The sequence below is a fragment of the Accipiter gentilis genome, chromosome 22 (genome assembly GCF_929443795.1).
Source record: "Accipiter gentilis chromosome 22, bAccGen1.1, whole genome shotgun sequence".
Lineage (NCBI taxonomy): Eukaryota > Metazoa > Chordata > Aves > Accipitriformes > Accipitridae > Astur > Astur gentilis.
The window spans coordinates 8,248,834-8,275,187 of record NC_064901.1 but is presented as its reverse complement, the minus strand read 5'-3'; the positions used below and the strand labels follow the sequence as shown (position 1 = coordinate 8,275,187).

Sequence of the window (26,354 nt, the reverse complement as noted above, 5' to 3'; positions counted from 1 at the left end):
TGGGATCTAGCTACTGGAGAAAGTGTGGGTCTGGATGTCAGGTACTGCAGAGACTCCAGGTCTGACAGTCAAGTTACTGGGGGGAATATAGGTCTGGACCAGCTATCGGAGAGACCCACCTGGTTAAGTGGGAGATCTGCTACCAACAGTGTCTGGTGGGTGGGTGGGTGCCGTGCTGAGGACACCTGCTCAGCATTCCCACCGGCTGGACCTCGGGCCGAGGGGCTGCAGCAGCCCGGCTGTACCGGACAGGGAAGGAGAGCTCGCCTACGTCCCAAAGCCCACTGGACTGCGCTTCCTTTTCACGCAGTCCACCATTACAGCAGCATTCAGACGGCAAAACATCAGCATAAACATCAAATACAGAGCTTCAGTAGAGAAACTCCCTTTTACTGTAGCAAGCATCATTGCATCCAAGTGGGTTTCCCATCAGCTATGGGAAACACAAGTCAGTGCTGCGGCCTCACAGCGGGATAGCTCAGGCCCCTTGAGAACAGGCTGTGAAAGACAGCAATTTAAAAACAAGCAAGCAAACAGGCAAAGCGGACTTTCAGAAAAAAAACCATCCCGTTTCCTTAGGTAGGTACCGCAAAGCAGGCTTTCTGGAAAAGCCTGCCTGGTGTTAACGCCGTTCGCAAGGGCTGAGGGTGAGCAGTCTGTGGAGACCCTGCTCCTTCCCGTGGCAGAGGTTACTGATGACGACAGGCCAGGCTGACGACGCGTTAGCCCCCGGCCACCGCCGTTTAGCAGGGTTTCCCCTCCCCGCGGACCGCCCCTCTCCCCGCCGTCCCCAACGGCCAGGCAGTCCCGTAGAACACCCGCCGGCACCGGCAGCGCTGCCCCCCCGGCAGGAGCGGGGCGGACCCGGGGCCGCCCCGGCCCCGGCCCCGGCCCCGGCTCCGGCTCCGCCGACCCCTCACCGCGCCCGCCAGGCCCCCCGGCCGAGTACCGATCTCCAGGATCGCCGGTCCCCTCCCGCTGAGCCGGCGTGCCCGGCGAAGGCGGCCGAGCGCCGATGCAACGGATGGCGGGCGCGGCGGTGGGCGGAGCGAGAGCCCTGGCTTCCCCGCTTCCGGAAGGGCGGCGGATGTTGGGGTTTGAATTGCCTGTCAGTTAGCGCAGGCGGCTCGGCGTCGGGGCGGCCGCCGGAGCGTCGCGGTGGCGGGGCTGCCTTCGGGGTGAGTAACGCCTTCGGTGGGCTGAGGCTTCGCCCTGCCGCCTCTGGCCTCGGGGTTGGCTGGGCCGGGGGGTAAGGGGGCGAGTGCCGCCCTACGAAGGGCGAGGAGGGGCGAGGAGGGGCGGGGGGGAGGGCGGGCGCCGGACGGGCGGGAGGCCCCCGCTTCCCCGTGAGGGGAGCCGAGCCGAGCCGGGCAGCAACGGGCAACAGCTTCCAGCCCGCGCTTTGGGGCGCAAGCGGCGCCTGCCTCCCGCCGCTTGTCTGGAGGCAGAAAATAGCGGAACAACTGACCTGAGAGGTACCTCTCCCTCCCTCCCGTCACGCTTCTGGGAGGAAAACTGGCAGGGGACGACCAGCGGCGCGGGGAGGCTCGCCCAGTGCGGCCGCGGGAGGGAGGGAGGCGGGACGGGGGCGGGTGGCTCTTCCCACAAACCCTGCCACGGCCCTTGTGCCTCTTAAAAGGACGGCGGTCAGGTTTCGTGGCTGAACCCCTGTGAGACTCGGGCAGTAAGTGGCCGAGTACAGTTCCGTGTACGTTCAGGATACACAGCATGAACGGGTGGGATCTCGGAGGGTTCTTTTGCTCGTATGCTTAGAGAAAACGTGTACCTGAAACCTTCCCTCTTGGGGTTGTTTTTCTTGCTTTTTCTTTTCCCATCATCTGCTTAAAAACAAATCTTAAAAACACCGTACGTTCTGGAGCAGTAAAGAGTTCTAGAACTTGGCAAAACCTAAATATCCACTCTGAGGATTTTTTTAGCCTATTTAGGCAAAGTAGATACATTTTGTTTACACTTAGGTTTTTATAAACACTGGGTGATAAGGTAGGTGTTCTTGCCTTGCAGGTAGACTGATAAAGAATTATTTTGTTCCTGTAGAAAGCCGGTACGACTTGTGCGTGGAGCCTCAATGGTTGTTCTCCCATGTCTTTTAACTTGCTAATTTGAACCCTGAAGGAAGGGGCGGGGAAGGAAACGATTTTTTGTTTTGTTTTGCTGGAGCCAGGGAAAGGTACGAAGGTGCTCTTGTTTCCAGCCACATATCGGCTTTCCCCACCTGGTAGGGGTTTTTACAACACACTGAGGTGAAAATCCGGTCTTGTGTGGTTATACACAGATTATTTCTTTGTTGTATTAACCTTAGTAGATTCAGGACTGTGAAGCTGACAGTGACCATTCTTGGGAAATACTGAAGAGAAGGGAACGTGTGTGACCTGTGTGCTTGTCTCTTGTTCCCCGTGTACCTGATGAAGTATATTTTATTTTTGTAATTTAGAAAGAGAGAAGTGAGTTTCTGGGAAAACTGGAACATGGAACCAATTATTTCATCTGACTGTCGGTGCCATGTGTGTTCTTAAGAGCCCCTTGACCTAATTTGGTTCCGGCATTGTTTATTTTTTTGTTTTCCTTTTAGACCATTTTCTGGTGTCATGGTTTAACCCCAGCCAGCACCTAAGCAACACACAGCTGCTCACTCACTTCCCCCCGCCACCCAGTGGGATGGGGGAGAAAATCGGGAAAAGAAGTAAAAATTGTGCATTGAGATAAGAACGATTTAATAGAACAGAAAAGAAGAAACTAATAACAATAACACTAATAAAATGACAGCAGGAATAATAAAAGGATTGGAATATACAAATGATGCACAGTGTAATTGTTCACCACCTGCCGATCGATGCCCAGTTAGTCCCCGAGAGACGATCCCCCTGCCCCCACTCCCCCCAGTTCCTATAGTTCCTATACTAGATGGGATGTCCCATGGTATGGAATACCCCGTTGCCAGTTTGGGTCAGCTGCCCTGGCTGTGTCCTGTGACAACTCCTTGTGCCCCTCCAGCTTTCTCGCTGGCTGGGCATGAGAAGCTGAAAAATCCTTGACTTTAGACTAAACACTACTTAGCAACAACTGAAAACATCAGTGTGTTATCAACATTCTTCTCACACCTAACTCAAAACATAGCACTGTACCAGCTACTAGGAAGACAATTAACTATCCCAGCTGAAACCAGGACATCTGGCAAAGGTCTTTTGTGTACAACTACGTTTGTTCTCTAACAAAGTGCAATGGCGTAGAGCAGTTGCCTCATGCCTGAGATTTTTGCCTTCCTTTTTTTTTTTTCTTTTTCAATACAACTCCTTTTCTAAAACTCCAGTAAAATGGCAGCAGTACTTTATTTGCAGTAGTTTGGATTAGCCTGAGGTTTGTTCCTGAAGCCCACCTGGCAGTCATCTAAACTGTAAATACTAAAACTCCGATACCTCAGAGTCTGTCAGGCTTCTGGTTTGGACGTTGGATTTTTTTTACTGGCTGTCTCTGCTCACTTTGGTGTGTGTGTGAAGGAAATTGTCTGCCTACCTGTGAGGTCAAGTGTGGGTGGATCTGCAGGCAATGACCCGTGATTCTTGTCTTGCAAAACTTAAGTAATGCTTCAGCTTCCTAAGAGAAGGCAAGTCAAGATGTCCAGATATGTTCCTAAAAGGGTTATACTTTGCACTAGAGAAAGAATAAATCATCTTAGTGCTGCAATGAAGAAATAAGTATTTTTAAAATTCTTTTCCAAGGTGGCCTAGGGTGCGTGCTGTGGCACACAGTAAAGGCCAGCTGCCGGTATATCCATGTTCATGTATCTTGGGGATCTAATTCTTAGGGGCGTGTAATGTTTGAAAGAAATGTGGGTTAGATGAATGTAAATAAATTACTCCCCACTTCAGAATGTAAAATACATAGTTCTAAATGGTGTAAATTCCCCTGTATGCATGTCCCTGTTTTGGATTCCTTGCAATGGGTTTTTTTTGGTCTTAGGCCAGGATTTCTTTGACTAGGCCAGGATCCTGCATTTTCTCCAAACAATGGAGACTATCTTCATAGTTATGTCACTATCCTACCCAGTTAATCTTTTTCTTCCAAGTTCCTCCTGTTAATACAATCTTTGAGCACAAGTCACTGCCACTTCCTTGGTTGTCCATGAATCATTATTTTTGATGTGTAAAAAAGCTACAAACTCTTCTGTACAATTAAGTCTATACATAACTACGTGTTGCATTGGTCTTTATTTTCTCTTTTGAAAGTAAAATATCTTGTTTGATAGTTTGGGGAAGTAGCTAAATGTTGCTACATGTTTCATTGGTTTTTTGAATATTTTTTCTGAACATTTGCATCCTGCTTTCTGAACCCTTATTTCTCACAACAATAGTTGAATTCTAATATTCTTTTTTTCTTTAACTACTGAGTTTGGGGGTTTTATCAATTTAAAATAAAATAAAATGTAAAAGTGGTATATAATGGTCATTGTTAATGCACTAGATCTATGTAACACCTCATTTCTTTTCCATGATAGACAGCCAGAAGAACTCAGGATGAGTAAAAACAATAATTTTGACATTCAAAGTGCATGTAAGTAAGGTTTTCATTAAATAGTTATAGAAATCTTTAATCTGCATATATAATACCAATTATAACTTACTTTATTTGGGCTCAAAGAACAGGTGGATTTTCAGTAGTCAAATTGTGTCGGAATCCCTTGTCTCAGGGAATGAAAAAGAAATAACTTGTAAACTTCCTTGGATTTGTTTGCTGTAATTGGAATATTTTAAAATAGTCTTTTTTGCAGATGTTTTAAGAAAGTAACCTTGGGAATTCAGCTGCCAAATCACACACGGCTGTGTTTGAGATGTATCATTCAAGACTTTCTTAGGCTGAAGCAGTACCTCTATTCTCATCACTACTATGACTGTTCCTGATGTTAGAATATTGAAAATGTATCTTATATAGCTATTGAGAATTGAAGGGAAGATATTAAATGTCTGTGGAAGTATGTTAGTGAGCTAGGAACTGCAGAAATGGAGAAATCCTCAAGGTTTTAGTTAACTCCAATGTTGTCTCAAATCCTTGAACGTTTTGAAACTCGCATACATCTTAAAAGGACTGGTAGCATATGACGATACAGTCGGGATACCATTCATAGGCTTTTCACAAAGATTATTACATAGGTATACAAAGAAGCAGTTAAGTTGCTTCATGGATTCTTATATGGTGATGTCTTTATGTACAATACTAAAACCGATTAGATGGCATATTTCACATGCATCTGGACATTGATGACCATTTGATAATTATCTTCGGGTGTTTTGGGAAGAATGTTTCAGTTGGGAGCACAATCGGCTTGTGAATTTAGCTTGGGTGATAGCCCTCTCCTGAATCAGCAGGCAGGTGGAACTGCTGAAGTATTTTTTTCTCAGGAACTAGAGCAGGAACGAATAGTACCCTCTTCTGTATTTACCATGGAATTCAACATTAAGGAGAGAGGGGTATCTACTGTCCTTTTAACCAGTAATCTATTTCAAGATGCATGTGATTAAAAAAGATGAAAGTTACTGCTCTACAGCTGATCCCTCGTAATTCCAGTACATTTACTGTGATTATAAACATGATTCTATATTTTAGTCTGTGTTCTCTGTGGACGGACAGATGACTGCCCTGAAAAGTATGGAGAAAAAAGGACCTATGTGGAATACGATCTCACTGTTCATTATTACTGTTTGGTAAGTATATGGTATTGATCTTGGAGCTTGTCTGTTTTAACTGAAAAAAAAAAAAGAGTAAATGCAACAAGTATTAAATAGTAATAACCTGTCCAAACAGTTGTTGTAACAGTTTTGTTGTTGTAAAGCTTGAACTGTCAGCTTCAACTTGTAGCCTTGAAGGCTTGTACTTGTCACACGCAGCAGATGAAATAAATAAATCCCAACAAGACTTTATTCAAAATTAAATTCTGTTCACGATCCATTTAAATGAATTACTTAGTTAATTTTCCCAACCTATCATAGGAATGAAGGTACATGTTAAGAGAAAGGGAACAGATTGCACCTATGTATTAGCTTCTATAAGAGAAGTGTAGTTTCAAAATTTAGAATGTGAAAATTCCACCCCTTGTGAAAAACGTAGAGAAAAGTGTTTTTTTCCTTATTTCTCATTAGTTTTTGTTTGGCTGTGAGTTATTCTCTGACAATATATAGGACATTGTAACACTTAAGAAATAGTCCCTACTTTTCAGGTTAGTAATACTGATCATATAGAGCTACAGTATCAGTAATTAGAAGCTTATAATTTGAACAAAGCTATGGATATAAACTACAGTTGAGTATATTTCGTTATTACACTTGATATTTTCCAATATTCATATTCTTAAAGGTATACTCAGACTACCTTTCAAACTCTAAATTTTTGCAGGTCTTTAAAATAATATGACTGCTTTTAAAAAAAAAATTGGGTTTGGTTTTTTTGTTAATAAATAACAGTTTGAATTTTTTTCCCCAAATTTAAAAAAAAAAAAAGTCTCAAGAATATCAGGAACAATTTGGCATTTTTGTTTGTTTTCTCAATCAGTTCTTAAAAGACTGTGTTGATTGCAGATGGTGTAATAGGTTGGATATTGAATCCTTTAAAGACTAGTCAGAGTGGATGTTTTCTGAAGTTACATAAAGATAGAATTTTTTTTTCTTAAATAATTTTTAAGCAGCTGGAAGGAAATTTAGGTCTGTTTGTGATAATTTTGTCTCATGCATAAGGCCATATGAAATAATAGGAAAAAGTCCTTTCCTGATGGAGCAGAACAGCTAGGAAAGGGCATGCTTGCAACACTGAGCCTTATGATTTATAGGATACTTTACTGTGATGAGCTTCCTGCAGTCATCTTTTAGGTTTTGGTCCCTGCTTCTTTTTAAAAACAAACAAAACCCTGTGATTTAAATACAGTGAATATTATATAAGAAAAGAGTTCTTCTAGAAAGAGACCAGTTAGTGGTGCAGTTTCATTTTTCTTTGCCAAATATCTCACAATTGGGAAAAAATATATTCATATTTGGTTTTCATATAAAACTTTACATTTATTTGACTAAAATATTGATAAAACTCTAGTTAGAAAATGGTGCTGTGTTGAAATAGTAAAATGAGAACTATAAAATGAGATTGTGAAGAATATAGGAGTCATCAGGGTGTGAAACTATTTAGTTAGTTGAAGTCTGTGAAGTAACTGCCTTACTAAGTAACTTTAATCTAAATTATCATTAGGCTCTTCTGACTTGCCTATTTACTTGACTCTGTTTTTATTTAATTTTCCTCTAAAGTGAATTACTTTTCCTCTTGGGTTGCACTTCAGCACAGATACTTCCTACTGTGCTTCATTAGCTCCACAGCCCAATTGTCATTCATGTTAACTAAACTAATTTAATTTTACTTCCTCTGAAGCTTTATATGCTGAAAGTAGTTGTTTGACAATTATCTGAATAGTCTGTATACTTCAAAAAGGAAGGTAAAACACACCATCTTGGGGTCTACAGTATTAAATAAGACTTTGATGTTATGAAATACTTATTTTCATGTTACTTGTTACTATTCCCTATTGTGTCATATCGGGCAAAAAATACATAGGTGTTTTGGATAATTTTTTTAATCATTAAAATGTTTGTACACAAGCTTTGTTACACTAAACTTCTCTCTTACTTGACAAATGCAGTGTAAGTAATTTTAAATCTTTAGGTAAATTTTTTAAAATACTTAATTTGTTTTCACAGTTGATGTCAAGTGGCATTTGGCAGAGAGGGGAAGAAGGTGAAGGTGTAGATGGATTCTTAATCACAGATATTAGAAAAGAAGTAAATAGAGCTGCAAAACTGGTAAGAATTAAATCTTTGGTATTTACAAGGAAAAGAAAAAGTAACTTTTAAGCGCACTTGGTATCACCCGTGGGGTTTGTTTTCTTTTCTTTCTCCAATGGGCAGTGTGCTGAGCCCATTCAAGCATCTGAATTTTACATTTAAGTAACAAGTATATTGGGTTTGTGGAACCCACAAGGGACAATAAAACTTGTAGAAGTTTGCGAATATTTTTATTTCCTGGGTATGTTGCAGATAAATGAATAAGAGCAAATTACACGTGCATAATACCTCATGACATTATGCTGAGCCTCAGGCTGGCGTTATATAATTTTATAGATGCAACTAAACTATAGGTACTGGTAAAATAACTTGTATTTTGGCTTATGTGTCACAAGTCAACATGCGTATAAAACAATACATAATCAAAGTCTGTGAAATAACTATGTACCTTTACTCTTTGAAATAGAGCTAAAACACTATAGTCTTGCACTGTTAAAATCTATTGGCTGATATTCTTTCTTACACACTTTATAATTTTTCTGTTGGTTTAATTCTGTAATTTTACTTGGACTTTAGATGCTAATATTCTGTTATATCTGAAACAAATTATTCCTAGAAATGTAATATCTGTAAGAAAAAGGGTGCTTCAATTGGATGTGTAGCTCCCAAATGCAAACGAAGTTACCATTTTCCTTGTGGGGTGCAAAAGGAATGCATTTTCCAGTTCATGGAAGACTTCAGGTAAGTTCTGGTGTTTTGTTGCTTTTTCATTTTCAATTCATTATATTTATACAGGAGGTGATTTTTTTTTCATGGGTTGTCATTGGATAGGCTGTTAATTATAAACGTCATCTGGGTTTTCTAAGAAAAAATATCTGATTTGTGGAAAACTTGAAGGCCAAGCAGTTATATTGCATACCTAGTACCTATAAGCTAAATTCTCAACCCTTTTAAAGATATAATTTAACGCTTCTACAAGTAGTTAAATTGTTTATAAACAATTGAGCATTAAATCCTAAACTCTGAAATACCTGCAAAATGGTTGGGTTTAGTTTTTTGTTTGTCTGCCTCCTGTGCCTTTATTGAAGTGGCAAAGGTTTGGCTGCCTATCTCTCTCTGTAGTGAAAACACACTATGCCGTTCTGTCATGTTTCAAACTGCAAGGCTTCTAGATCTGCTTATTAGAGATGGATTGCAGGAGAAGTGGGCTTAACATCAAATGTCTAAAGAAACATTTTATTTTCTTTTACTGTCATCTGTCCAGCAGCTTGGCTGTCATCAAAATACTCGAGTGCATTTGATATCAGCTTTATTCTGCCTACTGTAAGCTGAGTTTGTAGGGTGGGTGGATTGAAGTCTGGTGGGTACTTCAACTTCCTAAATAAACAACTTATATTAAGTCAAGCACACATAACCTTTCTGCAAATGCATTATTTTTTTCTTCTAGAGCTGCATTTCTTGTGTGTCTTATTTCTTTGAAAATATGCTAAATTATAAAATTCATCACACTAACTAGATTCTGCAGAATCAATATGCAAGCTCAAAATTGCTGCTTTAACATTATGGTAACATTGAAATACAGGAGGAACTTAAAGTTCTGAGGACAGGAAATGTATTATTTGGACCAAAAGAAGTTTTGAGAGAAAGGGGGTATATGATATCTGTAATTTACAGAGCATCAGTTGGCAACATGCTTCTTCCTTACTATTGTTCTGTTTACTTGCTCTGTTAGATATATAATTTGTTTATATCTGTTGTGGTTTAACCCTGATAGGCAGCAGAGCACCACACAGCCGCTTGCTCACTACCCCCAGCGGGATGGGAAGAGAATTGGAAGGGTAGAAGTGAGAAAACTCGTGGGTTGAGATAAAGACAGTTTAATAGGTAAAGCAACAGCTGCATGCGCAAGCAAAGCAGAACAAGGAATTCATTTACTACTTCCCATGGGCAGGCAGGTGTTCAGCCATCTCCAGGAAAGCAGGGCTCCATCATACGTAACGGTCACTTGGGAAGACAAATGCCATAACTCTGAATGTCTCCCCTTCCTCTTTCTTTCCCCCAGTTTTATTGCTGAGCCTGACATCATGGTCTGGAATACCCCTTGGGTCAGTTGGGGTTGGCTGTCCCCTCCCAATTTCTTGTGCACCCCCAGCCTGCTCGCTGGTGGGGTGAGGAGCAGAAAAGGCCTTGACTCTGTGTAAGCACTGCTCAGCAGTAACTAAAACATCCCTGTGTTATCAACAGTTTTCATCACAAATCCAAAATACAGCACCATACAAGCTACTATGAAGAAAATTAACTATCCCAGCCAAAACCACTATGTGTCTGCCTTTTTACCTTGTTGCACAGTGTTTATTCTTGAAAAAGAGATATAATAGGGAATTCATTTTGCTATCTTCAAATTTTATGAGGAAGGTTCTTAAAATGTTGTTTTGATAAGGGAACCTTAAATTATTATTTTTAGATCCTACTGTTGGGAACATAAGCCAGTCCAAAAGTTTCCAGATAAAGAATGTAGAGGAACTTCACAGTGTACAATATGCCTGGATTTGGTTGAACAGCTTCCAATATACACTGTATTGAAAAGTCCCTGCTGTAAAAATGCTTGGTTTCATCGAGAATGCTTGCAGGTAACACAGATTCTCTCTTTCTTTTCTCTCTGCATGCATGGAGATCACGTTTCTGTGTTGTGCTTAAAAATAATGGAAGAGTTGCTTAAAATTGTGTAAAACTGCTTGGGGTTAATGTAGGCAGTAGGTATGGAAATATCCTAGTTTGAAGGACAATACTAAAATTGTGTTCTGGAGACCAGTGTCTTACAAGTAAGTTGGTTTTTTTGTTGTTGTTTGGTTGGTTAAATGCTATTAACTCCTCTCTCCACCCCATGTTTCTGCATGTGTGATACATTTCATGCCTTTAGTTATTTTTAGGAACTGAAGTCCGGCCTAGGTAATTCCCTTCTTGCAAGTCATTATGTGCAGAATCTAAGTGCTAAAAATGTCATTCATCCATCATCAGTTCTCTTAGCCTAAGTCCAGAACTGGAATAAGTTATAACTTAGAAGTTTGTATACTCATTCTAGAACTGGAGAGGTTGACTGAAAAGGACTGTGCTTTTGTTTATGAATCTGATTCTAGCATGTGAGCTCTTGTCCTTTAAAGGAAGAGAAAATGCTTGCTGTTTGCTTCAATGTTAAGTGATGTCATGATTGATGTCAGCTTTAACATCCATGTCAGGACAGTATGTATGAATGTAATGGTTATAGATATTAAGGCATATTTGTTGGCATCCTAAAGGTGATAGTAATTCAATAATTGGTTTTGGTTTTTGTTGTGTGTTTTTTTGTGTGTTTTTTTTCTTCACACAGTATCAAGCTTTGAGTGCTGGGATATTTTTCTTTAGGTGCACAGTATGTAATAACAAGGACAAATTTCAAAAAGAAATGTTGAGAATGGGCATACACATTCCAGAAAAGTAAGTAATTTTGTAAATAATCACTCTTCTATAAAACTTTGATAGGGTGTTAAAACAATTTTTAATTTCTTCTATAGAACTGCATCTATTAAAACGTGAAACCTCAGTTCTACCTTCAACGGTAGAAATGTTTGGTTTGGTAAGGAGTAGCCTGTTTCCTTTTAGTTATGCATAAAATTGTCAAAGGCCAAATTAGTCACCTCAAACATAAAGCAGGAAGTTCTGAAAAGTCATTTTTAATGCCATGATTCAACCAGGGACCTATTTAGAAGATTAAAACGCTTCTTAAATACAATAATTTCTCTTTTAACATAGACATTGCTGAGAAGTGTATTTTCTGTGCCTAAGTCTTTAAATTACCTGGAATTTCTTCCCAGACAGTATTATAATCAACTGATTACTCATCCATACAGCTTCCATCTTCTCCCATAGGATTGCTAAGGATATGTTGTGGTGGGTTGACCCTGGCTGGATGCCAGGTGCCCACCAAAGCCATTCTATCACTTCGCCCCCCCAGCTGGACAGGGGAGAGAAAATATAACAAAGGGCTTGGGGGTCAAGATAAGGACAGGGAGAGATCACTCACCAATTACTGTCATGGGCAAAACAGACTCCACCCAAACCAGACACCTTCTCTCCACCCCTCCCTTCTTCCTGGGCACAGCTTCAGTCCTGGATTCTCTACCCCCCCAACTGGCACAGGGGGATGGGGAATGGGGTTTGTGGTCAGTTCATCACACGTTATCTCTGCCACTTCATCCTCTTCAGGGTCAGGACTCATCACACTCTTACCCTTCTCCAGCATGGGGTCTCTCCCATGGGAGGCAGTCCCCCACGAACTTCTCCAACGTGGGTCCTTCTCATGGGCTGCAAGTTCTTCATAAACTGCTCCAGCATGGGTCCCTTCCATGGTGTGCAGTCCTTCAGGAGCACACCCAGGAGCACACCGCTCCAGCATGGATCCCCCATGGGTCACAAGTCCTGCCAGAAAACCTGCTCCAATGTGGGCTCTTCTTTCCACAGATCCACAGGTCCTGCCAGGACCCTGCTCCAGCGCGGTCTTCCCACAAGGTCACAGCCTCCTTTGGGCACCCACTTGCTCCAGCATGGGTGCTCCATGGGCTGCAGGTGGATATCTGCTCCACCATGGACCTCCCTGGGCTGCAGGGGGAAGCCTGCCTCACCATGGTCTTCCACACAGGCTGCAGGGGAATCTCTGCTCCGGTGCCTGGAGCACCTCCTCCCGCTCCTTCTTCACTGACCTGGGGGTCTGCAGGGTTGTTTCTCTCACATGTTTTCACTCCTCTCTCCAGCTGCCATTTCTGTGCCCCAGCAATTTTTTTTCCTTCTTAAATATGTTATCACAGAGGTGCTACCATTATTGCTGTTGGGCTTGGTCTTGGCCAGTGGTGGGTCCATCTTAGAGCTGGCTGGTATTGGCTCTGTCGGACACAGGGGAAGCTTCTAGCAGCTTCTCACAGAAGCCACCCCTGTAACCCCTCCCACTACCACAACCTTGCCACACAAACCCAATACATATGTTTAGTATAACAACTGCTTCTAAAATTCTGAGCTGGTTTTCATAACTTTCCACCATTTGATGGAGCTCAAAATAAGACAGAAAGTGATCAGAATGATGTTTCTTTGTTAGAAATAGTATTCTTTAATAACTGTTAGTCTCTTCAGAGACTACCATTAATTCTCTCCAGAGACAGAGGCTCAAGATTTTGAAGAGGAAGAAGAGTCAAAATACTTGGTGAACTTTGCCATACTGGCCTCAAAAATTTTGAGTTACTTTTCATGAGACCATTTTCAGTGGTAACTTGAGTAGACCGCCAAAACAAATATCCATATCTGCTGTGAGAAAGAAAGCGGAATAATATGAAACAGAGCAAACATGCACTGAGGTCATGCAAAAAATAATAAATGCTTCCATCAACTGTATGCAAGAAAAAGTCTGTGTATTTTTTCTTCCTCCTCTCAGTTGTCTAGATGTTGCCTAGAACATTACATGATTGAAATATCTTCACGTGGTTATTACATACATCTTTTCCAAAGACAGACTGACCCATTTAAACAATCAGAAATATAGTAACAGATCTTCTGCCTTGTTTATAGAGATGCATCTTGGGAACTTGAAGAGAATGCGTATCAAGAGTTACTGCAATGTTATCAACACTGTGATGTTAAAAGATGCCTCTGCAAGAAAGGAAGAGACTATAATGAACCTGATAGGTATGACACTTTTGTAGGAAGATATAACCTAGGGTGGAATAGATCTTTGGTGGGTTTTTAATTATTTTTTGTTTACATGCTTTAATACTTTTCAGCATCAGGTTTTAATGTCAAGCCAAGACACAGTGTCCAAGTAAAATGTTTGTTTTACTCACTATAACCATAATAGTTCAATACTGACTTTCTCTAATTTAATCAGGTTATAAAAGCCGAGAAAACCAAACCAATCAATTATCAGTTACCTTGTCCTTGTTCTCATTTGATACAGAGCTGAAGTAGAATTTGTACATCTGCATAACATGTAGAACAGCATGTGCTTAAACTATTGTTGTGTAGCTTTCATTCAAAGCTTAATTCAACAATTTAGTAATTGTTAGAGTAATTAATACCTTTACGAGAAATTCATTAAAGTACTAGACTACGATGAAAACTAATTAGCTATGTAAAATCAATCTAAAATCAACGTAGCTGCAAGCTATCCCTCCGCATGCAAATGGCAGCTAGAATATTGCTGATAGCTTAATGAGAGGCTTGAGTGATCATGTAAAAGGCTTTATTCTGCTCTACCACTTGCCTGATTTTCAATTAACAAGTTAATTTTCTACATTCTTTCTTGCTTTATTTGTGTGCTTCTGAAATGTATGTCTTCCATTGGCATGAGTATACACAAAGCTGTCAGACCCTCTACTGCAAAGACTTGTTTCTGTAGTACTGTGGTAGGTTACTCCCCGGAGACATTAACTTTGCTTTGTGTAGATTTGACCAAACATTGTTTGGTTCATTCATGGTATGTGTGCACCTCAGGATTTACTTTGTCTTTAAGAGTTGGACCTTAGGCTTCCAATATTTGAACTAGTATCAGTCATGTTGTTCCATTGTATGTTTAAGCGAAATTGAAGAAATCTAGACAAAAACCCAACAGATACTTAAACGCTGTCATTAATGAAGAGTCTTATTCAGAATGTGTAAGAATAATCAGATATGCTTCTTTGAAAAATTTGCCATTTGGAAAAGCTCAGTCGTGGATACCCATAAAATACAGAGAATGTTGCTGGCTAGCAACATGAGGAGAAAATACTGGCTGCAAGCTATTGACTTTAAGGCAGGGGAGCACACTAACTCAGCCTCTTTCAATATAATGTGCTGGAACATGGGTAGTTTTTTGTTTTTCTTCCCTTGTTGCTGCTAGGAATTTCGAGTACATCTTGTCTGAAGAAAGTTCCCCTTGATTATATACAGTCCTACCAGATTGATAAAATTATGCTTTGTTAGTTTAGTGTCTAGATTACACTTACTGTTGAATATTCTTTGTTTTAACTAGCCTCATTCTTCTGTCTAATTCTAAATACACAAGTTTTTAATTTTAGTAAATGGGAAATAAAGCGTTGTCAGTGTTGTGGTTCCCGTGGAACTCATTTGGCCTGTTCATCTATGAAGTCATGGGAGCAAAACTGGGAGTGCATGGAATGCAGAAGTATCTTTGCAAAATCAGGTAAAGTTATGGATGTGACAGTGACTTCTTAAAATGATAAATTTTAATACTATGTATTTTACAGCTACCAAATTCACTAAATTAATATAATTTAATTATACAGGGAACTATAGCAAACAGAAGAAGCGTTCTTTGGCTACCTCTGAAAAGACAGACGGGACAACTTGTTGGCTGGAAGAGCCATCTCCAAAGTGCCCTCGGCAGTCACGTGAATCTCAACGCGATTTTCTTCTCCAGTGTGTAACTTTCTGTTTTCAAGCAGAAACTGATTATAACATAAAACAGCATTTAAACATGAGGAGATGATGGCTTATTCCATAGGAGAAACTTCTTACACTAAATTGCAAATTGAATAAAATTGGAGTAAAGTTTAGTGATTGAAGTTTTCTGAGAAAGCAGTGAACTCTGTAAATTTACTATAGTTATTCGCGTTAGGTGGCCTGTAAACCAGTTTTTAGTTTGATAAAATTAGATCCTTGTAAAAGGAATCTTAACAATTTAAAGGTAACTTCCAATGTACAAATGGCAAAACTTAAAGCTAAGGTTGCTTATTAGCATTTTCTTACATGTTAATAGTGTGCTAGAAATCTAGCATATAGAGATGTTTATATAAATAGTGTTTTCCTCTGCTGTAATAAAAACTTTTCAAGTCTGTAGAAACTAATATTTTTTTAGTTTTTACTTATTGTATCAGTCAGGACTTCCATCTCATGTATAGGGACATGCAACTAAAAACGGATTATAAAACCACCACATAATAAAATGTTGAATGATTATTTTTAAAATTGTAGTTCAGGAACTTATGGACTTCATGTAAATGAACATACAAATGAGATTCAGTACTGAAATAGGGGGAAATTATATTGTTGCCTTCAAATAGGAAGTGTTTATGCATTCTTTAAATGTATTTCTTCTTAAAATACTGTTTTGACTTATAGATCACCAAAGATAATGTGCCAGAACAATTTGTCACCCTGCTCACACCTAGAACTTCCAGCATCCAACAGAGTGACGATGTCCTTATCTCCACTGATGTCAAACGGGAACTGGTCCCTGAGGAAAAAGTATTTTCTTCTATTTTTCTTGAAGAGTAATCTAGCACATGGCTTTATACCATATTTCCTACAGAACATGGTGGGAGGGGGTGTGTGTGTGTGTATATATATATAGTGGCTATATATATTTGTGTGGGTGTATATATAGTCACTGGAAAAATAGAGTGAGTATGCTGAAGAGCTGAAGTCATAACTTAATACAGGGTTCTGCTGTTTCTAGATGCTAGAGGGGGGTGAGGAGAAATGAATACCTATTGAGAATTTTTAGGTTAGGTAGTGAGGGGATCAAAACCCAGAAATGCATATTTGTCCATACTGAAGCATGGCTAGCCATTCCTTATTTAGAAAAGGGGGAATAAAAAGAATCCCAATTACTTTCTTTTTAGACTTTTCCTGAATTTTCAATGGTTTTTGCATTTGTACCATAGGAATAGTTTGTGATTATGCTAAAATCAGTGGTAAAATAATGTGGTTTAATATAGAATATTCAGTTTAAGGATATAAAATTGTCTTGAGTACTTAATTTATGAATTCTACCCATAACGTGCTAAAAATTCTGATAAGGGAATTGGCTACTTCTAGTAAGTATGGTATTTGAAATAGTTTTGGTTGCACGTTAGAAAACAAAGAAGGGGTCTTATTTAGTCTGGCGTTCTGTTTTTTTTTAAAAGAAGAACTGCAACATTTCTCCCTACTCAAATGTATTTTTTATTATAGTGGTAAAGATAAAATATTAGTGAATAGTTGACGGTGTATTCTAATTTGGTTGCAAAACATCTCTTTAACCCAAACATGGTAAGAGCTTCAATTTCTCACTTGTTTCACATTGTTCAAATGTAGAATGATGGTGAGAGAATTGTTTGGCATGATGTTGGTGTAATTGAATTAAGAAAATAACTGTTCATTTTATGTCAAGGTAATTACTTCTACCTCCTTTTTTCTAGTTCTCAGAGGTACTTTAAAATTTGCTACTACGGAGTTAAAATTTGAAGAATCTACACCAAATATTTTACTGATACATAATTTAGGCAATACCTAAGTGTACCAAAGTGTTCAAAGAGGTTTTTTTCTTAATAGATTTTAGGATGTTTCCTGTATAAATGTTGCTAATTATGAATCACAGATTTCATCTAAAAATACATGCAACTTTCTTTAGGCATTTAAGAAAGCAAAGAAGGGAAGTTTCTAATATACTGAAGGAGTTAAAGCTACAAGTTAATACAAAAACTACAAGGCTTAACGTCAATGCAGAAAATATCTGGAATAGTGCTTTAAAAGGATTTAGACAGCGCAACTTCAGTGCTACAAACACCATTGAAATAAAGTTCACAAACTGCAAAAACAGATCAAAGGCAGATACTTCTCCTGCATCAAAACACTGTTTTTTCCAATTATTAATGCTTCACCTTCAGAATTCATCATTGTTTGAGGGCTCTTCTGCAAAGAACTTGTCCCTTGATTTTCAAGGTAATTAAATGCTTTGTTCAAAAATACATTAAGAACTATGTAACTTGAAAGGTTTTTAAATCTTCAGCCAGTATGATTGTCAGTTCACAATTGTAGTCCTGATAGATAGAAATTGTTTTTTGAATGTTTTTCCTTTTCAATTCTAAAGGGCTGTGGGGTGTGGATTTATAATAACAAAAAAATTTGGTTTAGTTGGAAAAGTTGATGACAACCAAGCAAAAAATAGAGCATATAATTAGACTTGGAACTTTTTATTTAATGTATTTGTTCTCTACAAGTGAATTTCTGTCTTCCTGACTCACTTTCTCTGTTACTTATTTTCCTTTCCTAAAATTTCTAGAACATTATCTCTGATAGCATACTCCCTAAAGACCCAAAGTTAGCTTCTTTGAGTTCTTGTGCTTCAGAATTAAATGTGCATTGTGTACAAAGTAGAATAGGAAGTTACGTCGCCTCCCAAACCTTGATAGTGGCTGAAGAGATGGAGTAAAAGAATATGGTACTCCTGTGTAAAAAATACCGGTCTTATTGTTTCAACCAGCAGGAGATGGCAAACCTCACTTGTTGCGTCTCCTAAAGTAAGAAGGAATGTATTATGAGATTTTTCTATAAAAATAGTGATGATCGCAAATGATTGTTATGCATATAATAATGAATTAATTTTTTTTCATTTGCAGCTGTAAAAGAGAATCTTTATTTTGAAGCTGGTAAAATGATTGCAGTTTCTCTGGTTCACGGTGGTCCATCTCCTGGTTTCTTTTCTAAAACGCTGTTCAATTGTCTTGTCTATGGTCCAGAGAATGTGAAGCCAGCTTTGGAAGATGTTGCTGATGTTGATGTAGCACAAACAATAAAAATGGTAAATAAAACTAAACTTATTGGCAAATTCTTGTTCAAGACTATATTTGGAGTTAAAGAAGGGCTTATTGAATATAACTTTAGTTCAAATTAAAAAGCTTATTTTATATATATACACACACGTAGTGATCAAATTCCTAACTTTTATCTTCTGATACAGATAAAATATGCAGATAGTCTGTCCAGCCTACAGTCTACAATACATGACTGTTATGAATTCCTTGCTGCTGCTGGATGTTTAAGACCTATAACAGCTTTGTGTGATAAGAATATGCTGGTGAATGACATATTGATCCATCATGTAATCAAGAGAATTACTTCACCCTTAGAAAGGTTTGTTTTATTTGAATTTTCAAACTTCCTGGAATTTTTTTCCTTACTGAAATACTAAATAACATGTTGCTAAAACTAACTTTCATAATGTTCTTACTTATTCTCTATTTAAACCAATGAAATGTGCTGTAATTTTCAGTGGATTAAGTAGCAACTGTTAACTAGTTAGTTAAACTGAAAGACTGAATTTATTTTTCTACATATCCACTCCATTCCACTTCTCCTTAGTCATATCCCTTTTTTAGGCTTATGAAGAGGGCAGATTCACAGTTGTAAACTATAGCATGACAAAGACCTTTGCACTACAAAATTTCTCTAGCTTATGTTCATTTTTAATTCAGAATTGTTTGAATTTAGAATCTTTTAAATTTTAGGAGTGTTAAACATATGTTTAGAGTTTAAATGAGTTTTCCAAAGTTCTAATTAGGGAGTTTGTGTGTGCCATTAGGAGGACAATGTGCATAAGCATAAGTTGGCCTGCTTAGAATGTAAGCATTGTATTGGTGTTTCCATGAGTTAGTGATGACTTCAAATAGCTGGGAAAGTTGCAGCTGTTGACTTTTTTGATTGGTCTCCGACTTTGCTTCCAATTTGCATTCTTTATCTGATCAGCAAAAAGGCATTGGATGTTAATTTTTCCAACAAATATAGCTGGATTTATACTTAACACGTTTATGGTGTTATCTTTGACAAATTTGAATCAACTGAATCTCCAAGATTTATGAAAACTAATTTTGAATGTGACAGTTTTTTTAACGAAGTTGAGAGTAATTAAGTGTTTCAGTCAAGGCCCTCTGTAGCATATTTGATCAATCTATATCATATTTTCACACTAGTTAGTTAAAAAGTGAAAGGTACTAAGTAGCTGGTTTGGTTATGGGAAAATGTGGGTTTGTGCATTTTTGGAGATGGGCTTAAAATGAGAAAAATATGAGTAAAGCAAGATTTTGCTTGTCAATATCAAGGACTGAGAGTGAGTGAAGAATTAGTTACTTTAGCTGTTAATGTTCTACACCACTGACTGAGCACTTTCAACATGTTTGTTCTGAATTTTACTGATTGAGCTTATCGATATCTAAGTAGTAAGTAAACAAGTAAAATTTTATTTCTGATTTATCGTAGCGGTTAAATTGTAAAGCCAGTTGCTTGAAATGTTCTTACCCAGTACATAGTAACTAGTGAAATTTTTTCAACCTGCAGAGCTGTTTAAAAAAACAAAAAAACAATAATAAAAAATTGGTTAAATCACAGAATCAAATTGGTGTGTAGGTTGGAAGGGACTTCTGGAAGTCATCTTGTCTACCACCCCCTACTCAAGCCGGGTCTCCTAGAATCAGTTGCCCAGGACTTTGTCCAGACAGCTTTTGAATATCTCCATCAATGGGAGACTCTACATCCTCTGTGGGCAACCTACACCAGTGCTCGGTCACCCTCGCAGTAAAAAAAGTGTTTCCTGATGTTCAGGCAGAACCTCCTGTGTTTTAGTTTGTGCCCACTGCCTCCGGTCCTGTCACTGGGCACTGCTGAAGAGAGCCTGGCTCTGACTTCTTTGCATGCTCCCTTCAGATACTTCTACAGATTGAGATTCTACCTGAGACTTCTCCAGACTGAACAGTCCCAGCCCTTTCAGCCTTACTTTGTAGGGTTACATTCCAGTTCCTTAATCATCCTAATGGCCCTCTGCTGGATTCTCTCCAGTATGTCCATATCTCTCTTGTACTGGGGAGCCCAGAACTGGACACAGCACTCCAAGTGTGGCTTTGAGTGCTGAGCGGAGGGAAAGGATCATCTCCCTTGGCCTGCTGGCACCATGGTTCCTAAGGCAGCCTAGGATACTGTTATATGCATTTGCCCTAGGGAGAAATAGCATGTAAACACATGCAGACTGCAGAAGCCAAGTGAAGACTATCTCTTAAAACACCTCATTTTGCCTAGGAACAAGGAATTTAAACTGTGCTTTCTAAAGAGATATTTGTAACAAAGAAATTCAGTATGTTCTTACATAAAATTAAGTAAACTATGCAAAGTAAATAGTCAAGTACCAGGAAATAAAGTTAATTTCTGCATATCACTGGTATTTCTTTCATCTGCCCCAAAAGCTCCACAGAACCATGTAGATTGTTAAAATGAGAATTAAACACATTTTCCAAGGTGAAAACAAAATGGGACTACTATATGTACCTTATTGACAAGACTTGGAGGCCACAGGTGGGGAAACTTTATTATGTCCAGACTTACAGCTTTATAAAATATAGAGCACAATTAGTTACTGGCTTTCTGATTGCATGCTTGCTTTTTTTTTTTTCCCCACCTGCTAGTTTTAGGCAAGGTTTGAAAACTCTTGGTGTGCTAGAGAAAATGCAAATGCATCCGGATGCGTTCTCTAGTATATTGTGCCACAAACCTGAAAGACTTTCAGCAGAAACTATTTGTGATCTCTTTGCAATCCATTCCTCATCAGATGTAAATAAAGTTGAAGGTGCTGATTATTGGATGAGTTATTTACAAGATGTGGAAAGTAAGTAATATTTTTTTTCTCCCCTTCCCCCCCGCCCCGTTCAGGGTATTTAGTCACTGGTATACATACAGGGTTTGGTTTTTAGAGTTCAGTGGGGTAAATAAATGAAGGTTTTGAGGTCACTGTCACTTCCTAATTGTTCCTTCTCCCCCCTCTTCCTTACTAATTATAATTTCTGAAACTGTTGCCCAATCAGGATCAAACTTGAGAAGGTAAATATTGGTGCTAGAACTCCTGTGAGTTTTAAAAAACAAAAACAACCCAACAAAAAAACAACCTGAGTGGTACAGAAAAATCCTTTAAGCCCCTCTTGTCAGTTTTGCTGTGAACTTACTCTTCTTAGTGTATGTCTCAAAAAAATTAGAAAAAAGTGGTCTTTTCTTGCAGAATAGTTGTTGGGTTTGTTTTTGTTTGGTTAGTTTTTTTAATTAAGATTTTTTGGAACTAACCCAAGTGGGATTTTCTTGTTAAAATTTTTCTTATTTGGCCATATAACTGCATGTTCATTCATATTGATCTGGGGTTTCCTGATTTTAGGGTTTTCTTCCTCTAACACTTAACATGCAGGGTAGTGGTTTATGGGTAATAAGCAATAAACGATACAATCTAATCCTATTTTTTAGGTGGCGAGTCTGTAGTGACATTGGAGGATATTCTGTTCTTTGTAACAGGCTCTTTTTCTATACCGCCTGTTGGTTTTGATCCTGAACCTACTATTAAATTTTTGCATATAGTGTATCCTGTTAGAAACAGACTCCTTCATTGCTTAGAACTCCCTATAACAAAGACATACGAGCAGTTTAAAAATAAAATGGAGTTCACCATCAGAAACACCCTAAGAGTCGAAAGAGAATAATATTTTTCCTACTAAACTGGATGTTGGAAACTTCAATTTTCTGCAGGAACGTCTGCTTGCAAATCGCTACTGTATATTTGGACAGCATGCTCTCAGCCTTTTCCCACTTTTCCCCCAAAGATATGCTAATAGTAGTAATCTTGTAAGATGGAAGACAATTTTCAAATGAAAATACACTTTATCTCTTGAATCATCTTCCTGTTTGAAGTTGGCTTTGAGTCAGAAATCTCTTGCAGAAGTACTTTAAATGTCTACTTTTGCTGTAGGCATGTATGAAATGTTACCAAACTGTAACATTCTAGCTATTTCCCACAGGTAAGTATGTTGATTGTATTACATACTTCAGTAACTTACTTATCAAAGTCAAATCAGGTACATTTAGAAGATAACTGCTGTAGAGCTTTGTCTCAAGTAAAACTGTGATGCAGTTCTTCAGTTGTTCCATGTATATTTTTTCAGTAATTGTTTTTATATTGATGATTCATTTACATCTTGATGATTGATAAAAACCTATGAAAGTTAGAAACTTGGTAATTTTAAGGTCATTGTGGTTAGTGCATTAAAATATTAAGGTCTGGAGAAAACTAGGCAAAATAATAAGGCACAAGAACAATATCTGGTTGAACTTGAGTGTCTGTTGTTAAACAAAATCTTTGACATTTGCACACATTTCTGCATTCTACTGTTATACATTAGTTTTTAATTACACATATAGCCAAAATAGTAAAAACTAGAAGTAAACCTTAAATATGCAACAATAAGTGGTCTTTCAAAATGAAATATAAGAGTTAGACTTAATGTTGTTGAGTATGAAAGTATAAGAACTTGTTGCTTGTTAGAACATGTTACTTCGTCTTCTGTGGAAGTCAGTATTTTCATAGGAATATGCACTAAAACTATTTGTTAATCTAACATCAAGCTTGTCAGTGCCTGACACTTTTCTACCTTTTAGTCTAAACTCTTTCTGTTCAATTGTAGGTGCATTCTGAGCAACTTCAACTGCATAAAATATACTTCAATTCTGCAGTATTTGTATTAAGCCATAAAAGTAGTGAAATTCCTACATGGTAACACTTTAATATTACTAATACTAAAACTATGAAACTAAAAGGGCGTTTTTAAGTACAGGTTTTTAAATGTATGCAGGTGTCTCTTAAAATTACTATTTTCCCCCCTGTAAGTTTGAACACTTATATTATGTCCCAAACATAGGTTGTGCTATAGATGTATATAGAAATGTATCTATCTATATATATCCACATTCTTCAAAATATTGCAAAGTAATCATACACTTTTTTTATTAATATAGCTTGGTTTTAATTGAAAATACAAGCAAGATTGCTTTACTTTTGAATGCCTTGTCAAGGAAGTACGTCCACAGTAAACTATAAATGGATAGGTGCTTCGAAAAAAAAGGCAAACTAATCTGGTTTCAGGTTCTTATTAACAAATTGTATTACTAAATGCTAATTACATAGCACTGTATTGCAATTCAAGAACTGTGGAAGTGGTAGTCAAGACTCACTAAATTTGAGACCATGCTATAAAGTGTTAAAGAGGCAGGTGGGTATTTAAATTACACAGTTCAATTAACAATATGCAGGTATTTTGAAATTTTTCTTAAACCGCTACAGCTTCTCTCCTGATCTTGGGAGACATCACTAATCTTTTTTTATACAGACCTATTTCCATCACTGGGTAACAAAAGTGTGCATGCCACTTAAAAAATGTTGGTTTATTTCAGAGTCTAAGTAGATTGCTACAAGGCTTAGATCAGTCATTTCTCACTACTTTCAAATAGCTAAAACAATCTAATCTCATCAAAGTCCTGTCATTATAAATTTAAGAATATTTGAAATTAAGATAGGGCTAGTGGTGTTTTTCTGGTTCTGAGCCAAAAGCATATTAAAGTCCCCTTTAAAATTAAATGTATGTACTCTTGAAGAATGTCATTTGACTTGTTTATATAAGAAGCAATTTCTCATTATCTTCTGATTGTTTTCTCCAATAATATTCCATGTTTGTCTTTGCATAATTTTTGAAGGTCATACTGCCAATAACTTGTTCATATTCTTATCCTTCAGAATGGTCTGTTACCATTATAAGGAAATTGGTTTGTTGCAAATTTATTTGTTTAATAAGGATTCATGTTGCATGTTCATATTTTTAAAATATAGCAGTCTCCTGCAGAGAGAATATTATACTTTAAAAATGAGTGGTGTACCCACTGCAGTATTCCTTTTTCTTACCTAGTTAGAGATAAATGTCTTCTGTAATATTATGTTATTTTTCTGTATGGGGAGTACAGAACTTACAGAAGTAGCAAGCAGAGCGTGGATAATTTTAAAGGACAGTTCTTGGACTTTTGGTACTTGCAGTGCCAAGGGAGATGGTTTAGAACTTGGAACTAAATGAACTGCATTTTAAAACCTTCAATGGAGAAAGAAATAATAAGGTAATGTGAATATAAGGCTTCAAAAAGTATCTGAGATAAAAATAGTGTTCACACCTTTTATTGCTTATTAGTTTTGAATTCAGCAGTTGGTATGTTTTATATAAAGGTAGAACTAACCTGTCTGTCAGCTTTAAGAAATCTTAAGTTACTTTAAAAGTGCTACACAATGCTATATCAAGGCATGGTATTTGTAAAATCCTCTAGTCTCTAATATTGCTTGAAAAGATTTTTCTTACACAGAACTTGTCCCCATTTTCTAATACTGATGTGTGCACGTTCAGGACAAGTTGTCTTTCCTTTCTTGTCAGTTTGATCAGCACTATCTAGACATTCTAATACAATCGTTGATACATGTAGGTTGTATTCCTAAATGCTACTACAGAGAGGAACTTCCTCTCTCCTGCTCATTTTCAGCATTTATTTATATAGACCAATCTTAAATTTACTCTACCTGTTCATTAAAATTCCATTGAATAAGCTGACTTCCAATCCATCAAAACACAGAAAGGTCTCTTCTGTCTGGAAACCATAAGAGCAATTTCTGTAGCTATAATGACCATCAGGTTTTTAATTGCTATAGTAGGTCACTGAAGTGCAATATTATTGGGTAGTTTTCATTTTACATAAACTTTAACCTGAGGTACATCTGGAAATTAGGGACATTGCTTACTTTCAGTATTTCTGTAACACAGGGAGAATAACTGCATATGCATTAGCTGTTGTGTATTAAATATATTTTTATAGAAGTTGCATCTTTTACAACATTTGCCAGGGCCACAAGAGAACTGTTGCAGTCCTCTTTGTGTTTGGCCAAAGAACTTCACCCCACAGTTTCTGCATCAAATCCTGAGCTGTAATTAGCACATCAAATAAGCTGTTTATTTTCTAGAATGATCATTTTCTAGTAAATGATAGTAGATTAGTATTAGTGGGTTTAGTATGGTGTCCTTAAAGCACATATAATTTAGGAAAAAAAAACCCAACAAAACCCAAACTCAAATATTTTAGGTCTCTGTTTGAAAAACCAGGGGATAAGAAAGTTCTGTGGCTTGCTTTCACCCACGCAAAGGAAGCTTACTAGAAAAAGGTGTTGGCATTTTTAACTGGTTTATGAGTGAAATATACTCAAAAGGAGAATAAATTAGTGTCTATTATTAGTATCTAGTCAAAAGTATTTGACTTTTTTATGAAGATGTTCAGTCTTGGGATTGGAAGACTTGAGGATTTTGAGAGGTATATTTAAAATGTAGAGTATTGGTCATTAATTCACACATTCTGTGTGTGTATTTTGAAAATAACATTAAAAGATTCTCATTCAAATAGAAGGAAATCCAATTCTGGAGGCTACAAAATACGCTTTTAAAGTTTATCTTGATTCTGTAGTACAGCAAAGCATTTTAAAGCTCAAGCTTTACTCTTTTTTACTTAAGGGAATTGCTGAAAGAAAAATTAAAATGCAAAAACTTCTGAAATGTCAAATCATGTATACAGAAAATCATTGTCAAAATATTAATGTTTGTAAAAAAACCCGATGCACCTGATTTTGTATTGCATAAACAATGTTCATTTTAAACTTATGGTAATTAGACTATCATGCAGGAAAGTATAATTTTGTGAATAATTTTAGCTCTAACTTGAACTTCAGGATCAGTGTCTAAAATGTTGCATCTTCAAGCAACATTATACTTGACAGGTGTAGCATCAGTGTTGAAATAATAGGTAATTGTGGGAAATAACTGTCGTGTATGTTCAAAGTGCAATAAAGGGTTAAATTTCTGT

At 37.8% G+C, this 26,354-nt stretch overlaps 1 protein-coding gene across 4 annotated transcripts; it reads left to right on the top strand.

Moving 5' to 3' along the window:
• Positions 1–1,088: 1,088 nt before the first annotated feature.
• Positions 1,089–26,354, top strand: G2E3 (G2/M-phase specific E3 ubiquitin protein ligase). Of its 4 annotated transcripts, XR_007509198.1 has the most exons (17): positions 1,089–1,178; positions 4,514–4,569; positions 5,620–5,717; positions 7,749–7,850; positions 8,449–8,573; positions 10,297–10,462; positions 11,200–11,306; positions 13,425–13,541; positions 14,909–15,033; positions 15,137–15,269; positions 15,972–16,097; positions 17,245–17,555; positions 18,233–18,414; positions 18,574–18,746; positions 21,065–21,264; positions 21,888–22,435; positions 23,099–26,354. XR_007509198.1 is itself a non-coding variant. In XM_049825924.1 (16 exons), the coding sequence occupies exons 2-16, from the start codon at positions 4,533–4,535 to the stop codon at positions 23,107–23,109; spliced, it is 2,013 nt and encodes a 670-aa protein (XP_049681881.1). In that variant the 5' UTR covers positions 1,089–1,178; positions 4,514–4,532; the 3' UTR covers positions 23,110–26,354. The 4 variants fall into 4 exon arrangements, 3 of the variants coding, with proteins under 3 accessions (XP_049681881.1, XP_049681878.1, XP_049681880.1); XM_049825924.1 differs by lacking the exon at positions 21,888–22,435; XM_049825921.1 differs by having other exon boundaries at positions 21,888–26,354.